This window comes from Acomys minous (genome assembly GCF_964271855.1).
Source record: "Acomys minous genome assembly, chromosome: 15".
Lineage (NCBI taxonomy): Eukaryota > Metazoa > Chordata > Mammalia > Rodentia > Muridae > Acomys > Acomys minous.
In genome coordinates this window covers 100,106,156-100,124,827 of record NC_140497.1, presented here as the reverse complement: position 1 = coordinate 100,124,827, position 18,672 = coordinate 100,106,156, and the positions used below count along the sequence as shown (strand labels likewise).

At 48.3% G+C, this 18,672-nt stretch overlaps 1 protein-coding gene across 1 annotated transcript; it reads right to left on the bottom strand.

Annotated features, from left to right (window-relative positions):
• Positions 1-3,844: 3,844 nt before the first annotated feature.
• LOC311584639 (olfactory receptor 2Z1-like) lies at positions 3,845-16,891 on the bottom strand (the record flags this gene model as incomplete). The annotated part of the gene is made up of 2 exons (XM_084759214.1): positions 16,758-16,891; positions 3,845-5,031 (listed from the first exon to the last, which is right to left on the bottom strand). The coding sequence occupies exon 2, from the start codon at positions 4,787-4,789 to the stop codon at positions 3,845-3,847; it is 945 nt and encodes a 314-aa protein (XP_084615340.1). The 5' UTR covers positions 4,790-5,031; positions 16,758-16,891.
• Between the last annotated feature and the right edge of the window lie 1,781 nt (positions 16,892-18,672).

The window sequence follows — 18,672 nt, the reverse complement described above, 5'->3', positions numbered from 1 at the left end:
AGTGCAAACTTGTACAACCACTTTGGAAATCAACCTGGCACTTTCTCAGAAAACTGAGAACTGCTGTACCCCAAGACACAGCTATACCACTCCTGGACATATACTCAAAAGATGCTCCACTATACAACAAGGACACTTGCTCAACTGTGCTCATAGCAGCTTTATTCATAATAGCCAGAATCTGCAAACAACCTAGATGTCCCTCAGCTGAAGAACGGATAAGGAAACTGTGGTAAATCTACAGAATGGAATAGTGCTCAGCTGTTACAAACAAGGACATCATGAAATTTGCAGGCGAATGGCTGGAACTGGAAAAGATCATCCTGAGTGAAGTAACCCAGACCCAGAATATACACGCATGGCATACATCCTCTTATAAGCAGATTTTAGCAACATAATATAGGAAAACCACATTACAATCCACAGACCTGAAGAAGTGAAGGAACAAGGAGGACCCTAGGGAGGATGCTTAATTCTCATTCAGAAGGGCAAATAGAACCGACACCGGAGGCAGTTAAAGAGCAGGAGCAGGAAGGGAGCCTGCCATAGAGGTCCTCTGAAAGACTCCACCCAGCAGGGCATGGAAGCAGATGCTGAGACTCACAGCCAAACTTTGGGTAGAGCACCGGGGAGTCTTATGGAAGAGTGAGGACACAGAAGGACCTGGAGGGACAGGAGCTCCAGAAGAAGACCAAAAGAGGCAACAAATCTGGGCCCAGGGGGCTGGAAGAGACTGATGCACCAACCAAGGACCACGCATGGAGAGGACCTAGGCCTCCTGCTCAGATGTTGCCAATAGGCAGCTTACTCTCCGTTTGAGTCCTGTAGGAAGGAGAGCAGGGGCTGTCTCTGAAATGGACTCTCTTGTCTACTCTTAGATCACTTCCCCCTAGTGGGGTGGCCTTGCCAGGCCTTACAGGAAGATGATGCAGACAGTCTTGATGAGACTTGCTAGGCTGGGGATCAGTTGGTAGGGGAGGAGGGCTCCCTCTCTCTGAGGACTGGGGGGCTGGGTTGGGGAAGAGGGAGGAAAAGAGGGTGGGACTGGGAGGAGGCAAGAGCGAGGGCTACAATCGGATGTAAAGTGAATAAATTTTAAAAAATGAAAAAAAAAATAAAAAGAAGTAGCATCTCAGCCTAGGATTCCCAACTGAGGGGCTGGGGGCATGGCTCACAAATCAAGGCTCCATCTTTTTTTTTTTTTTGAGAGTTACTTATTTATTATGTATACAGTGTTCTGCCTGCATGTACACCTGCAGGCCAGAAGAGGGCATCAGATCACATCATAGATGGTTATGAACCACCATATGATTGCTGGGAATTGAACTCAGGACCTCTGGAAGAGCAACCAGTGCTCTTAACTTCTGAACCATCTCTCCGGCCCTCAAGCTCCAATCTAAGCCACTATTAGCAGTAAGAACGCTGTCTACTTGAAACCTGGAGTTGAGCAACGTTAGTTAAGCCTTGGCCCATTGTCAGTGATAATAGAAGCTTAAAAATGGAAGTACCAAACAGTAACAGAGTTGACAGTCTTTGGTGGGTTCCCATTTCTACGCTCAGCTCTGTAACTATCAAAACAGCGAGATAACTTGCATGTGGATTGTCCAGCGAAGGTCACCATGGGCGACTGCTTTCTGCTTAGGTAAACTGCAGATATGACCCAAGCAGTGTCCCTGTCAAGGTCAGCAAGGGCTGACGCTGGCAGCTCTGCCTTGTTTTCTTTCTTTCTTTCTTTCTTTTTTCTTTCGACAGTGTCTCATTGTGTATCCTTGGCTTGCCTGGGACCCACCACGTAGACCAGGCTGGCCTCAAACTCATAAAGATCCATCTGCCTCTGCCCTCTGAGAGCTGGGATCAAAGGCACATGCCACCATGTCCTGCATGTCCTGTCACTTTTCCTGGAGAGAAGTGAATAAAGGCTTGTTCACTTTAGACAGGCACTGACCACAGACCAAAGAAATCACTCTAGTTTAGAGAACCAGTGAGTTCATTGAGGTTAGAGAAATCTGGGTGACAAAAAGGCAGCTCCCAAAAGCTCACCACAGAATGGGTGACAACTCACAAAAGCTACACAATTTGCAGGCAACTCCACTGCAGAGTTCTCCACCTCAACTGTTCTTATCACCTTGGGAGACGGGCCTTACAAATCCTGTAAATTTGAGGAATTTCCTGAGACATGTAAGTTTTGTTTACTTCCTGAGTGGTATGAACCTTCATTCTTCCTCTAGGAGGGGATGTTCCAGTTTGGAGGAAATCACCAGACCACAATTCCTCCCAGACTGTGCAGAAATATTCAGTCATGGCTTGAAGACAGGTTGGTCATAGGTCGCTGCATCTGTTCACTTTCTGTTACTATAATGCAATGCCATAGACTGATAAGTTATAAGGGAAAGAGGTTTACTTTGGTTTATGGTTCTGTGACTACAAGGCTGAAGGGTCATACCTATCAATGGCGGGAAAAGTCTCTTGTAGCTTAGGTTGGCTTCAAACTCAGTACGTCCCCAAAATGACCTTAAACTGCCCTTTTTGTTTTTTGTTTTGTTTTGTTTTTTTTTTTTGCCCTTTTTGTTTTTAAAACATTTTTATTTTTATTTTTTATTTTATTTTTTTTTATTATTATTATTTTTTTATTTTTTATTTTTTATTTTTTATTTTTGGTTTTTCAAGACAGGGTTTCTCTGTTAGTCTTGGCTTTCCTAGACTCGCTCTGTAGACCAGGCTGGCCTCTATCTCACAGCGATCCGCCTGCCTCTGCCTCCCGAGTGCTGGGATTGGGCTTGTAGGTGTGAACCACCATGCCTGGCTTGAAAAAAATTTTTTTAAATGATAAATACAAACTAAAAAGGAGTTCTAGGGTTCCAGGGAGGCAGTCAGATGCAGGCAGATCTCTGTGAATTCGAGGCCAGCCTGGTCTATAAAGGAAGTCGAGGATGGTCAGGGCCACAAAGAAAAACCCTGTCCAGAAGAACAAAACAAAACAACCAAACCAACAATTTTTTCATGTGTGGCCTGCATGAATACATGCATACTTTTGCATGTGCAGGTATGTGCTTATGTGGAGACCAAGGCTGAAGTCAGGAATCCTCTTCCAGTCTCTCACGCTTCTTTGAGGCAGCATCTCTCAGTAAAAAAGAGATCACTGATGTGGCTAATCAGGCTAGCCATCCTGCCTGGGGATCCCCGTCTCTGCCCTTGGAGGCTGATATTGCCAGTGGGTTATCATGACTGAGCAGCATCTGTGTGGCGCTGGGAAGCTGAACTCACAACGTCAGGTTTGTGTGGCAAACACTGAAGAGCTGCAGCCATCTCTGAAGACCGGCTGTGAAATGCTGATCCTCCTGCCTCCACCTCCCCAGCCTAGAAAACCTGCCCTCTTATTTAAATAGCTTACAAAACATGTGTTTCTATGTCTCTCTGTCTATGCCACATGCGGGTGGGTGCCCGAGGAGGCCAGAAGAGGCACTGGATCTTCTAGAGCCTGGAGTTACAGGAAGTTGTGAGCTGTGAGACCAAACACGGGGTTTCTGGAAGAGCAGCAAGTGCTCTAAACAGTCGCGCCATCTGCCTTCCCCCTAATTTTTTTTTTCCTTTTGAGGCAAGGTCTTGGCAGCTATGCATCCCACGCTGGCGGAACAATTCAGGTAACTTTCCTGCCTCTGCCTCCCTTGGGCTGGTGTGGTGATGACACGCATGCAGCCCAAGCTGCGGTACAGCGTCTAGTCTTCTACAAATTCACACAGAAGTGAGAAGTGCATCCTGGAAGAGGCAGCTGGCCAGCTACAGTGAACCTTGCACACGTCCAAGCCGTACAGGAGGCTCCTGGGAAAACCGGCACCCCAGGACGTCATCGCTTTGCCCTGACGTCAGCCCTGCCCATGACCTTCACCAAGGCCATTCGAACTTCCTTGTTCCTCAAGCTGTAGATGAGCGGGTTGAGGGCTGGGGTGATGAGGCTGTAGAAGAGGGACACCACGTTGTCCTGTTGTGGGGAGTGGTAGCTACCTGGGACCATGTACATGAATACGGCAGCCCCGTAAAAGAGACCCACGACAGCCACGTGTGAGGAGCATGTGGTGAAAGCCTTGTGTCTCGCTTCAGCTGAACGCATGCGCAGCACGGCCCCTAGAACGTGGCCGTAGGAGGTGAAGATGAGAGACAGGGGCAGCAGTAAGATTAGCACCCCAGAGATGGATAGCGCCATCTCATAGGCTGAAGTGTCCGAACATGACAGCTTGAGGAGAGCCGGCAGCTCACAGAAGAAGTGGTCCACGGTATGCGAGGCACAGTAGGGGAACTGCAGGATGATGGAGGTCTGGACCGAGGCCACCAGCGCACCTGAGAACCAGGATGCGCCCACCATCGCCAGACACACGTGGCTTCTCATGAGCACCTGGTAATGCAGCGGTTGGCACACGGCCACGTAGCGGTCATAAGACATGAGGGACAGAAGGACTCCCTCGGAGACACCCATGAGCATGAGGAAGAACATCTGGGTGGCGCATCCCCCGAAGGTTATGGCGTTCTCTCCCTGCAGGAAGTCCGCCACCATCTTGGGGATGGTGACTAGTGGGAAGCCGACATCCAGAAGCGAGAGTTGGCTGAGCAGGAAGTACATGGGCGTGTGGAGCCTGGAGTCTGTGGCGATCAGGAAAATCAGGATGGTGTTACCTAGCAGGCCTGTGGTGAACGTAATGGCCACGAGGAAGAAGAGGGCGAGGTGGGGCCCCGTGTGGCTGAAGAGTCCCACCAGGGTGAAATCTGAACTTGTTGACACATTTGAAGTCCCCATCGCCAAGGTGTGTCACTGTCTACAGAGACTGGTAAAGGGTCCCAGGGGGATCATTTTACATCATACTGCAGCTGTTTGGTGGTGGCCTCCTGGGGTCTCACAGGAAAGGGGGTGAAAACTTATGAACAAATCCAGGCCCAGCTCCAGTGAGGGGCTGGGGGCGTGGCTTAGGGGTAGGACTTCCGCCTGGAATCCCCCAGTGTTCTGCGAGTGATGACAGAGAGAGTCGGGAAGAAGAGATCCTGGAGGAGATAAGAAGAGAAAAAAGTTGTTGTCATCATGGGTTAGGCAGAGGAGAAGCACATGGCTGAAATGGATGGAGATTTGGCCCAGATGAAGAACATTAGCAAGTATGTGGGTAGCTTGACAGAAATTATTAGAAGCAGATGGCGTGGGATTGGGACGGGTGCTCCATACCTGCCCCACTATGGGAAGTAGTTTAGAGGATTAATATCAGCCCTGCCCCAGGTTATCTAAGGCTATTTTAAAATATAACAAGTGTCTCTGTCTTGATTGATTGCTAGCGGGTTATACGGCCATAATAACAATTATTAGGCCGTATTGGTAAATTAACAACAAGTGGCTTTTGGCGTGGGGCAATTATTAGGCAATACTGATAATTTAACATCTCTCCTAGGTTTGGAGCTGCCAAGTAAGGCTAGGCTGCCTGGTTAGCAAGCCAAGGGAGCAGCTAGCCTCTGCATCTGTAGAGCTGTGATTTGTTTTTTGTTTTTGTTTTTTGAAACAGGGTTTCTCTGTGTAGCCCTGGCTGTCCTGAACTCACTTTGTAGACCACGCAGGCCTCAAACTCATAGAGATCCGCCTGCCTCTGCCTCTTGAGTGATGGGATTAAAGGCGTGCGCCACCTCGCCTGGCTCTAGAGCTGGGATTATAAACTTCTGGGACCATGCTTGTTCCCCCTCCCCCCCCCCACTTCCCACTCTCTCTCCCTCTCCCCTTCTCTGATTGTGTACATATGCACATATGGCCAGAGAACAACTTGGGGAGTCTGTTCTCTTTTTTACTAGGTGTGTCCCAGGGCCCGAACTCAGGTCCTCACGATTGCGTGGGCACGCTATTCTGACAGAGCCAGCTCGCCAGCCTGCAGATAGCTCAGGCAGACAGTATGAATGCGCAGGCATGGGTCTCTCAGCCTCCCCACCCCCTGAGCCCAGAGCATCTCGCTGCTCTTCATACTTCGCAGTTTAGCGCTGAGCATATCTGTGTGGAAGATGCCTGGGACACATCTAGATACACAGACATGCTGGCCTTGGGAGCACAGGACAGACACCTGCTTTGTCATGTGCCCACAGATTTGGGACACTTGGAACATCAGGGTCTGTGCTTGAAGGTCATGTGGCACACGGGTCCCCGTACCTGTTACTATGGATACTGTCCAGTCTCTCCGACTTGCTTTCTTTTAACACAGCTTTACTGAATTTCATCAGAAACCATCGGTTCAGGGCTGCAGAGACGGACGGCTCAGTGCTTGCAGGCGTGCACAGCTCACCCACAGGAAAAGCCCTCTGGTGGCATTTTCTCCTGCTTAGCTGCTCTTCTGTCTGCGCTTCTGTCTCTGCCATGTTTCCTTTGAAGCTGACACTTACAACTTGAAGTCGTTGACAGCATGGCTCCTCATCACCGCCTCTCTACTATCCTCTGCCAAGCCATTTTGTCCTGTACTATTTCTTCGCCATTGAAACACGCCCCGTGCCGCCCTGTCACACCCCCTGCAGCCCCCTACGCCTAAGGCCCAGAAAATGCAGCCAAGATTGATAAGACCCCTCTTGATGAAGTAGTGTAGTGTTTCGGGGTGTGGGTGGAGGACATGCCTCTAGAGATGCAGCTTTGTTGAGTTGTCACCCACCTTGGGCAGCTGCCTGAGTCCCCCATGCTTGTGTGAGTCTCCTGAGGCGTGTGTGGCTCAGCTGTTTCTGCAGGCTCTTGCCTCCCATCATTCTAACTTCTAGAGTCCGAGTCTTCAGTGGTTTCTTCCTTCTGCTTGCTTTAACTGTCTGTCTCTGCTCACTTACTCGGTAAGTGTCCTCTCTCTGGCTCCTTCTGGGCTCTCCACCTCGTGGGTAACACTTTCACACCTGCCTCTATTTCTTAACCTGTGGGTTGTAACCACCTCGACAAACCTCTATCTCCAAAAATATTGACATTACAATTTGTAACAGTAAGGCTGGGCAGTGGTGGCAGACACCTTTAATCCCAGCACTCGGGAGGCAGAGGCAGGCGGATCTCTGTGAGTTCAAGGCCAGCCTGGTCTACAAAATGAGTCCAGGACAGCCAAGGCTACACAGAGAAACCCTGTCTCAAAAAACAAAACAAAACAACCCAATTTGTAACAATAGCAAAATTACAGTTATAAAGTGGCAAAGAATATGATTTTATAATTGGGGGTCACCACAACATGAGGAACTATATCAAAGTGGCTCCTTTAATCACCAAGGTTGAGAACCACTGCTATATTGGACCCCTACCTCTTCTCAGAAGCCTCCCCAGTCCGTTTCTTCAGCGGTTTCTCTCCTCGCCTTTCTTCCGTGCCTGCCCCTGGGAATGCAGATCCCCAGCTTCTCTGTGCCCTCGAGGCCTCTGCAGTATTGGAATCACCTCTTGGGAGGAGACTCTATTTGCAAGTGTTGTCCCTCGCTGCTACACTGTTTTCTCTCTCAGCTCCCTCTTCATGGCCTTTTGTCCTTTCCTCCTGGGACTCTGAGATCCTTTTAAAGCCTCCCTTTCTTCCTGCAAATGGCTGGGCCTCAGTGCTGCTCCTAAACCATAACAGCGTCTGTCACCACACAAATGACCCCCATACCTCTGCCATCTAAACATTTCTGCTCTACAACCCGACAAGTCTCTACTTCATATTCTTCAAAACCTTTTATCTGTATGATTTCTCTGCATTCCTCTCTCAAGACTATTTTGTGTAAATACTTTCATCTCAGGGCTCATAAGGTTATTGGATGTGGTTAAAAAAATCTGTATCAGCCAAGCGTGGTGGTGCCTTTAACCCCAGCACTCGGGAGGCAGAGGCAGGTGGATCTCTGTGAGTTCGAGGCCAGCCTGGTCTACAAAGCGAGTCCAAGACAGCCAGGGCTACGTAGAGAAACCCTGTTTTGGAAAAAAAAAATCTGTATCAAAAATTTAGCTTAAAGGCTGGAGAGATGGCACAGAGGTTAAGGGCACTGCCTGCCCTTCCAGAGGTCCTGAGTTCAATTCCCAGCAACTGCATGGTGGCTCACAACCATCTGTAATGAGATCTAGTGCCCTCTTCTGGTGTGCAGGCAGGCAGACACTGTAAATAAATAAATCAATAAATCTTTTTTAAAAATTTAGCTTAAAACTTATAACAAAAGGTTGAATCTGCCCCCCCCCCATGCAAGACAAGATTTCACTATGTAGCCTTGGCTGTCTTGGACTCGCTTTGTAGACTAGGCTGGCCTCGAATCTCTGGAGTGCTAGGATTAAAGGCGTGCACCACTATGCCTGGGTAAAGGTTGAATCTTAATCTGCTTTATGTGACTCAACTCTTACTTATCTACTTATTGTATATGTAACTTGGATTCAGCTCTTGGTTAGGAGAATAGATGTTTTAATCAGCAACCACATGACTTGTCTCCATCTGGCTGATGACCTCATCAGGATAGCAGCAGCCATGTGGCTGGCAACCATCTTTACTAAAGTTAAAAAGGGTACAAACCATGTGGCATCACCACCATCTTGATTAAGATGACCAACTGATAAAACCTATCTGCTGAGCCTATGGTTTACCATTGTATCCCCTTTTTAGACCAAAGAGGCAGCAGCAGGTCTCCAGAATATTTTTGGATTAGTATGGATTTCTGCGTAATAAACTCCTAAGGTTATAAAGGTCTACTCAGGTCAACAAAAGCGGACTTAGAGATTTACTCTGCCTCCCGAGTGCTGGGATTAAAGGCGGGTGCCACCACCCTGGCTTTAAAGTCTTATTTTGATGCTAAAAGTCTTCAAAAATCTTCAACTCAAAATTTAAGTCTCAAACTAACAGAGATAAAGCTGTAAAATTCTAATCTTATAAAAGCCATGGACTTGTAAACTGTTCAAGATAATTAAGACATTCAAGTTGCTGCTCAGTTACCTTATAAATGATCAACTTCTTTAAAGTGCTTAAAACTAGGTTCATAGTTATGCTAAGTAAAAATGTGATTCATTTAGTTACACTAGCCTCTTGTATATATTTTCAAGATTAATCCTAAAGCAAGTAACTAAAAACAATTGAATTTATTTAAAATCAGGTAACACTTACTAGACAATGGTCCTCAAATTCTCCAGAGATTTGTTGAATATGTCATTTAAAGTGTTTAATATAAAAAGTTTCCCTAGATAGACAGACATGCCGGATCCTAGTGGCACCCCTAAGGCCTCCATCGAAGATGATGGAGCACTTACTTTAACCACTGGGGAAAACTGCCCCATGCCCCACCCAAACCGTGGACACTGTTGGGTTTACTGCTGTACTCTGTCAAAGTACATCAGTTTTCCAAGTTCCTTCTGCACAGGAAAATCCCCCAGAAGGTCTGTCAGCTCTGTCCCGTGACAGCCGAAGACTGCCTACTTTTGCCACGAGTGAAGCCACTGACGCCATCAGAACCACGGGAGCCTGGAGTAAATTGTCCAGGAAGTGGTAAGCCTCTGTCATTTTAGTTGATTAATAAGCCGTTTGGATTATACTTCCTGCTATAATTTATCCTTCTCAGATCTCTGATGATGTTGACAGCTAACTGTAACTTTATGTTAGGCAAGCAAACCAACTTCTTCCAAGACTGCAGCTGCCTGCCCAGTTGATTTCACAGGAAAGTCTGGCCTCCCTCTCCAGAGTCACTAAGTCTCCTGCTGAGAAAGGCAGACACAGACACAGTTAACCCCGACTCACCGAAGTGTCTTGTGGTAAGTGATTGGATGGAAAGAAAACGTTTATATAGTTTATGAAAGTTGTGAGGGTCTAAGAAAGTAATTCAAGGTGTGTAAATGCAAGTTGTAAAGGCTAAGGAAGTGATTTAAGGTAAGTAACAAATGAGAAATGTTTCAGACGTCTTTCCCTCTGTGTGCGATTGTTATATGAGGCCTCAAAAGTTCACAGTTTTAACATTAATCAATGGGATTCCATAAAGCTATTAATCTAGCTCTGGTAAAATACTTTTATTATTATCATAATTACAAGCTCAAAAAAATTAAGTTTCCTTTGGTTGTCTGATAAGTATAGACTTAAAGGTGCTTCTCAGTTGCGCTGAAAACATCTCTGTCTGGTCAATATACCCATCCTTCTGGCAGAGTGGAAAGTTTTAATGCTTTTAACCTCAAATTATTTTTTGAGCCCCCAAGACTCACTCAAAGGTGTAAATCTACTGCCCTTTCCACAGCGTGAATCTCAGCACAGATTACAAACAGCGGTGATGTTAACATTTCTAAACCTTTTTATAAACTTAAATAACTTGTAAGCTTCAGGGAGTTGGGGGACCTGGACTCATCTCTTATAGGTCAAATGGACTGAGATAAGGTTCCTGCCTCCTGCCAGTTCCTGGGTTGGGATCTCCCCGCTTTCCTTGGTGTGGAGACTCCTCCTTTGCACCCCGAGGCCTAATGGGGAGCCCACTGGCTCTCGGGCCAAACTGTTGAGTTGTTTACTCTGTTTGCGGGTGCTCTGTCTGGGTGAATAGATGTTTGTTCACTCTCCCCAGGAAAAGTGACACAAGACAGTTATTTACGCCCTTACAATGTCTTAGTCACTCAATGAGGCATGGAAACCTGGGGGTGGGGGCAGGGGAGATGGCCCACCAGTCACTAGTGCTGGCTTGTTGGGGACAAGTTAAAGAAACTTACTCTAAGTACTATGATTTCTTTTTCAAACTCCATTTAATCATCGGAAAAAACTAAATTCAAGGTCGCAGGCCCCAGGAGCTGGGACTTTCCCAACAGCTGAACAGAAAACTATATGATCAATTGCCTGTTATGCCCCAGTTATCTAAGTGCAGCTGGCCCACTCCATATTTCCTCATCACTCTGAGGTCCAGATGTCTAGGGAGGATGAGGAGTTAAAGGCCTTGAGGACCGGTGTCCTGGATCAGGCCCAGCCTCAACAGAAACTCCCTTGCTTAACCTGTAATGTTAAAATTTGACTGGATGACCCTGACACTCCTCAATGCCCCCTCAACTTGTGTGGTTTTTTTTCACCCTTTAAATATGCAGTACAGCTTTCCTCCCAGGACTAGGTGCAGAACCCGAACTGGCTGCCTTCCCTGAGCTCAGAAAATAAAGCTTTCATTTTAAGCTTCTGTATCTGAAGTGAGTTTTCCTGCTGCCTCCCCAAACCTAACACGCTCTTTTGGCCAAAGGCTAGAATTGGGTTCCCAGCACCCCTGTGGGGACCCAACGCCCTCTTCTGGCCTTCATGGGCAGTGCACACGCATGCACATACCCAAACACAGACACATCCACATAAATGAAAAATAAAAAGAAACCTGGGGGTAAAAAAGACAAAGAGATGATGCCAGACATCTTGAAGCCCTTTGTGGAGATAAGAAATGGAAGCAAGAAAGTAAAGCGAAGCCCAACATCTTGTTACTGAGAAACTAAAATTATAAAATGTAAGACGCTTGTTTGCTTGTCCAGCCTTGCTTGCCCAGAGGCTTCTCCCAGTTCTCATTACTGCTAACCTCAAGAGCTCCACCCTAGTTCCCAGAATAGTTACATGCAAGCTTCCAAATATCAGACATCCCCATACAGTTTCCAGTAAACCCCCTAGGGACCCACACCCAAGTCCCCACAAGAGGTCTCCCAACGCCAGATGTCCTAATGTCCTAATGGTTTAACTTGATAAGCAACCCCACCTGCTTTGCGGTTTTTGCCTTTAAAACTAGCCTGTAACAGTCACTCGGGGTCCTTCACCTCCCGAGTGCTGAGGGACCCTGACGCATCAGAAATAAACCTTTGCTTTTGCATCAGTGCTCCGTGTTTCGAGTGATCTCTCGTGGCGACCCCCTTCCTGAGTTGGGCGTGAGGGTCCAACATTACAAAAAGAAACGTAACAAAAAAGATTCCTCAAGTGGCCCATGGGACCAGGACAGCCTTTGCCAGCATTTGCCTCACAGGTGTTGCTATCTTGAATATATGAAGAACTCAAAAACATCAACCAAGGAAACAAAGCATCCAGTCAACAGAGGGGTGAGGGGCGAATGGATGGTTCTCAAAAGAAAAAAGACAAAACATCAATACATTTATGTAAATGACATTCAGCCTCTCCGTTGAGAAGTTGGGAGTGGAAGGCAGCAAGCTTGGCTCCCTGGGGCACGTTCCTCTGAGATCTGAGCCTTTGGGCGCTCAGGGAAGCCCCTTAATTAAGCACAGGAAGTAAACAACTCAAAGGCTTCAGGAAGTCCCCGATAGTGACAATGTTGACGGGGCTCTTCCCTCATCAAGTATGCAAAAGGGATAAGGTCTGCTGAGGGAGACACAGACCAGCCCAGCTGCCTGGAAGAGGCTCAGAACAGCTGAGGCTCCTGGAAAGGACCCTCTCTGACCCTGAGCTGCCTGCAGGCTGTGCAGTGAGCTCCAGGTTCCCAGTTTGCTGAGCTGTCACCCACGCTTTCGTGTCACAGCTTTCTTGGAGTCATTTCTGCTCCTGCAAATGATCCATACTCCTGTATGTAACCCCAATAAAACTCAGGGTTCACCAAGCTGGTGACTTTGCTGGTAATCTGTAATTTGGCCTGTGGTCAGTTTCCTACTACAGTGAGTAGACAGACGTTTGTTCTTGCCCCCAGTAATAATGTCACACAATGCCTGTCATCCCAGCACTCAGGAGACAGGCACAAGGATTAGGAGTTCAAAGACAGCCTGGGCTAGGTGAGATCCTGACACGGACACTCCACCTCACTCCGGGGAGAGTGGTTTTCACCAAGAAAATAAATACTGGCGAGGATGTGGGGACCCTTATACACTGTGGAACGTAGACCAGTGCAGTGACCGTTGAAGACAGTCGGGGAGCCTCTGAAAAACTGGAACCAGAATTGTTGTGTAATTCAGCTGCGCCCCTCAGCATTTATCCAAAGGACTTGAGGGCAGCGTGGCTTGGCTGCCACCTGTGCCGCTGTCTCTGGAACTTCCTCCAATAGCAAGAAGTAGAATCGCCTTGGGACCGAGCAGCCCCAGCAGTGGGTAAACATCCCAAGAAAATAGACCCAGGGTGTGTAAAACACATCTGCACTCCTGAGGTCACTGGTCGTCAGGCACAAGCACCGAGGCAGGAAAAAAAACCCTCAGTGTCAGCGGACGAAGGATGGAAAATGTGATTCTGTGCATGGGATGTGTATTTATAGTGGAATATTACTTAGCCACAAAAGGGACACCCTGCTGTTCGGGACAGAGTGGATAGACCTCGAGAGCACGATGTGACGAGACATAAGCCACACACAGAAAGACAGTTATTTCTCACTATCACGTGTAGGTGAAACCCAGAGCAGTTGAACAAAGAGACAAAGCTGGGTTGAGTGTAGTGGGGGCATGCCTGTGACGTCAGTCCTCAGGGAGCTGAGTTTGAGGCAAGCCTGGGCTGCAGAGTGAGACTCTGTCTCAGAGAACAACAGCCTGAGAAACTGTAAAATTGTAAAATACGAGATGCTTGTTGGCTTGTGCAGCCTTGCTCGCCTCTCCCAGTTCTTGTTATTACTAACTTCAAAAGTTCCACCCTAGTTCCCAGAATAGTTACATGTAAGTTTCCAAATATCAGATGTCCCCATACGGCTTTCAGTAACCGCTCTAGAGACCCACACCCAAGCCCCCACAAGGAGCTTCCCAATGCCAGATGTCCTAATGTCCATATGGTCTAACTTGATAAGCAACCCCACCTGCTTTGCGGTTTTAGCCTTTAAAACTAGCCTGTAACAGCTACTCGGGGTCCTTTACCTCCCGAGTGCTGAGGGACCCTGACACATCAACAATTGACACTTCTGGTGTGTCAGCAATAAATTTTACCTATACCTCTCAGCTGGTGTGACTTGAGTGGTCTCTCGCGGCGACCCCCCCTTCCTGAATTGGACTTTAGGGTCCAACAGAGCAGTTGAACAAAGAGACAAAGCTGGGTTGAATGCAGTGGGGGCATGCCTGTCACATCAGTCCTCAGGGAGCTGAGTTTGAGGCAAGCCTGGGCTACAGAGTGAGACTCTGTCTCAGAGAACAGCAACCCACACCAACCAGCCAACGAACGAAGCAACCAACCATAAACAGCAGGAGGAGAAACACAAAACCAAGCCAGGCAATCAGCCAGCCGTGTAAGAACAACATCCAAAGTCAACCAGCTAACCACAGACAGCAACAAAACCTCCAAACCCATGCGGCTGGAGAAGTGGCTCCTGCAGAGGACCTGGGTGTGGTTCCCAGCACCCTCATGGTGCTCACAACCATCTGTAATTCCAGTTTCAGGGGACCCAGTGCCCTCTTCTGGCCACTGAGGGCGCCAGGCAACACACATGGTGCTCAGACATAGATGCAGGCAATACACTCATACACATGAAATAAAATAATTAAAATAAATAACCCCAGAAAACAAAACCCCACAAAAACGTTCCCAACCCAGCCAACCTGTTGACCCGCTTACAGACCAACCAACCACGCAACAACCACGAACACAGAGCAGTAATGCAGCAGAGGTCGTGGGGGCTGACTGGGTGGCTGCTGGTGGCCGATCCCCTCTCTAAGGCAGCCTGGGCTTGGCTGTACAACCCAGATGAGATCAATGTATTAATTAAATTGCTGGTCATAGCCAGGACCCAGTGCATACATAAATCAGAAGCTGCATGTATTATGCATGCACCACTTTATCTGCCAGTTAAGTCTTAAATCAAATCAGACAAAAACTGGGATTGTCTGTCTTTTTCAGTCACTGGACAATATATGCTGCTGAGGAAGGGTGGAGAGAAAGGAGGGGATCTGACTGTGTAACAAGAATCCTGACACAGTTGCCAACTGCTTCCTCGCCCGTAGGAAACCTGCGATTTCCTTGGAATCTCACCAGGAACTCCATTTACAGGAAAAGGTGTATGCTTACTTCCTTGTGCAACCTCAGTGGCCTCTGCTTTTATCAGATTATAATTCCATCTAAAATGACCTGCATCCACCCTACAACCTCACTTATCAAGATGGCGTGTGTGTGTGTGCGTGTGTGTGTGTGTGTGTGTGTGTGTATGTGCGCGCGCGCGCGCATGCAGAGCTATCAAGTTTCTCAGTGACCTTTTGAGTTGCAGTTTGAGAGCCACCAAACTGGCTTATACATCTGGTGTTGAGACACTTGGTGTTGACGCTCCACTGAGCTCATACCCACCCTTGGGTGCATCACTTGCCTTACTTTTTGAGGGATTTCACGCTTTTTCCTTAACCTTCCTGTTTAAGAACTTCCTCAGTGAATTGTGTCTTTTGTAGAGAAGCCCACGTCCATGGCATCCTGTCTATGTTCAGTTCATTCTTTACTTGAGGGGCTTTCTTTCTTTTCTTTCTTTTTTGTTTTTGTTTTTCATTATTTATTAGCCAGGCGGTGGTGGCGCACACCTTTAATCCCAGCACTCAGGAGGGAGAGGCAGGCGGATCGCTGTGAGTTTGAGGCCAGCCTGCTCTACAAAACGAGTTCAGGACAGACAAAACTACACAGAGAAACTCTGCCTTGAAAAAAAATTATTAGTGTGTGTGTGTGTGTGCATGTTGTGTGCCTATGTAAGGGCTTGCATGTGGTTAAAAGTATATATGGCTCTTTTAGAGGTCACAAATTTTGTTCCCAGCACCCACGGCGGATGGCTCACAACCACCTGTAGCTCCAGATCCTGAGGGTCCAATGATGCCCTTTTTTGGCCTCTGCAGACACTGAAACACACACACCATTAGAACCAGTGTCTTCCCTGTGCTGTCAGGGTTCACACACCCCTCTGGTTTCTGTCCATCAGCAACAACAGCTGCAGAGCTCCTGGGAGTCACAGAGTATGGCTCATACAAAGTAGGTAGAGGGTTGTTTTTACAGCCAGTTCCAGGCCAAGAAAGTGGGGTTTCTAAGGGCTTGGGGGGGGCGGAAGAAATTCTAGTTTCCATGGTGTGTACGCTTGGGTGTGCGTGGCCCAGGGACTAGGAATAAAACCAACACAGGGCATCACAAGAGACTTCGGAAGGCCAGTGTGCGAAGTGGGAAGACAGGTCCATCCCACCCCTGCAGATCGCCCCTGGGCTAAGGCGGCACCCATCTCTCAGCTTTGGGGTCTGGGCTGGCTATATGCCCTCCACCCCACCCCCACCCTGGGAGTCTGTTTACCAGAGCTTAAATGACAGTAAAAGCCCTTTCCCCAGAGAAACTGAGGACCCAATAATTGCCCTCCCCGGGCCTTGCTGTGTGTCCTGGTTAACCTTTCCTCGTCCCTCCCAACTCCTACCCCCCGCCCAGAGGTGGGGTTGCAGGTGTGAACTACTGTACTTGGTGAAGAAGCTTGCATTCTTGAGTTAAGTTCTCAAGTATTCTAGAGATAGTTAAAGAAATGTAAAGATTCAAATAGTTGGGAGACTATGGCTCAGGGATGACTGCGTGCTTAGCGTGCTGCAAGCCCAGACCCCATTTCCAGTGCCATAAAAACAGTGACTTACTGTATGCCCCACAGCGAACGAGCCACTGCCGTAAGGAACTCCAGGGTTTTGATTGGGGCATTTCTGAACCTAGGCACCACTGACATCTTAAGGTGGCGGAAGGCTGGCGAGATGGCTCACTGGGTAAAGCTGCTTGCTGCCAAGCCTGAAGACCTGAGCTTGGTCCCTGGGATGAAGTCAGGCCTGCTTCCCAGGTCAGCCCTTGCTTTAGATCCTCAGGACTCCCAGAGTGGGAGAATTGACTCCCAAAAGTTGTTCTCTGACCTCCACACATGCTATGATTATAAACAATAAAAAATAACACACTCACCTGAATGTGTCCTGGGTCCTCTCAGCTGATGCATCCGCACTGTCGTGGGCAGCCATCCAGGCCCGGTCTTGAGAAGGGAGCGTGCAGGTTGGCTGTGCTTTACCTCCCAGACTTAGACTCTCGGGAACACAAGGTGAGCTCAGGACTGGCTCCCTGCCCTGAGGAACACGTGGGGATGTCTCAGTGGCTTAGTCTTACATTTCCCTCACTTCTTATTGTCCCCTGGAGTGTTTGGTGGCCCCACCGCTAAGGAGCTGTCTAGGAAAGTGCACAGTCTGGAGTCTCTTTCAGGGAGCTTTTACAAGACGATTTAAAAAAGATTTTTAATGTCAATTACATGTATAGGTGTGTGTGTGCATGCACGCGTGTGTGTGCGCGTGTTCACGCACACACAGTGCCTTTGGAGGCCAGAAGAGGGTGTTGGATCTCCTGGAGCTGGAGTCACAGGTGGTTGTGAGCTGGCAAGATGTGGGTGCTGGGAACTGAACTCAGGTCTTCTGCAGAAAACAGCAACTGCTCTTAACCTCTGAGCCTGCTCTCCTGCCCGTGTGATGTCATCTCTGTGTGTCAAAGGTTGCCTTGGGCATTTCAACATGCCGTAGGCAGCCCATGCTTCTGCACAGCAAATCCACCCTCTGCGGTTAGGCTGGAGGGATGTAGGGCCTGGGATGGCTCCTTCTCTCACACTTCCTTGTTGTTGTATGTGTTTGCAGTGTGTGTGTGGAGGTCAGAGGACAGCATTGGGGAGTTCGTTCTGTCCTTCCAATTCATGCTGTTGGTTTTACGTTCTCCGCTGTTCCCCCCCCCCACTCCCCTACCCCCATGGATCATTTCCTTGTTCCAAATGGAGTGCTTGGTTGCCAGGAGGAACCCCCGCCACAAGGCCAGAGCCAGGGTCATGTGCATCGGGAGGTGCTCTGCCAGTGAACCACACCCCCAGGTGTCGATGGACTTTTCGTGTGTCTCTCTTTCACCTCATCCTTCCTCTCTCTCTTCTCTCTCTCTCTCTCTCTCTCTCTCTCTCTCTCTCTCTCTCTCTCTCTCTCACTCACACACACACACACACACACACACACACACACACACACACACACACACATCCGAGTGCAGGAGTGTGTGCCATGGCCCACAGGTGCAGGTCAGAGGACAACTTGCTGGAGTTGGCTTCTCTCTTTCTACCACGTGAGTTCTGGGGACCAAGCAACGTTACCCACCAAGTCATCTTGCTGCCCTTTGTGCCTTTTTATTTTTTTACATTTTGAAACAGGATCTCACTAACTTTCCCAGGCTATGTAGGAACGTACTTTGTAACCCAGGAAGGCTTTAAACTCACAGTTCTGCCTCAGCCTCTTAGAAGCCTGCATGACAGCACTGGTCATTGGGCCTGGGTGTCACAGGTTCTTGGGTTGACTTTAACAATCTTTGCTCTTACATTTCCGCCCTTGCTCCTGTGCTCAAGGTCTGATGCTGAAAACAAGGATGAGGAGAGCCACCTGCTTGGCTGGCTTTGTGCCAATAGAGCTTCCTTTACGTCCTCCATCCCTGACAGCACAGGGTCAGGAGATGCTACACTTACAGAAACGCTTCCTATTTTTCTTTTTTGAGACAGTCTCCTGTAATCAGGCTGGCCTTGAACTCACCTCTATGTAGCTAAGGTTGACTCTGAAGTCCTGATCCCCCTGCCTTCATCTCCCAAGGGCTGGGAACAAGCATGCATTTATCTGGTTGATGTGGTGCTGGGGTGGAACCCAGCGCTGGGTACACTAGGTGAGCACTCTTCCCACTGAGCCACAAGCACTCTTTCTATTTAGTCACAAGCAGTCTTCCCACTGAGCCACAAGCACTCTTCCCACTGAGCTACAAGCACTCTTCCCACTGAGCCACAAGCACTCTTCTCACTGAGCCACAAGCACTC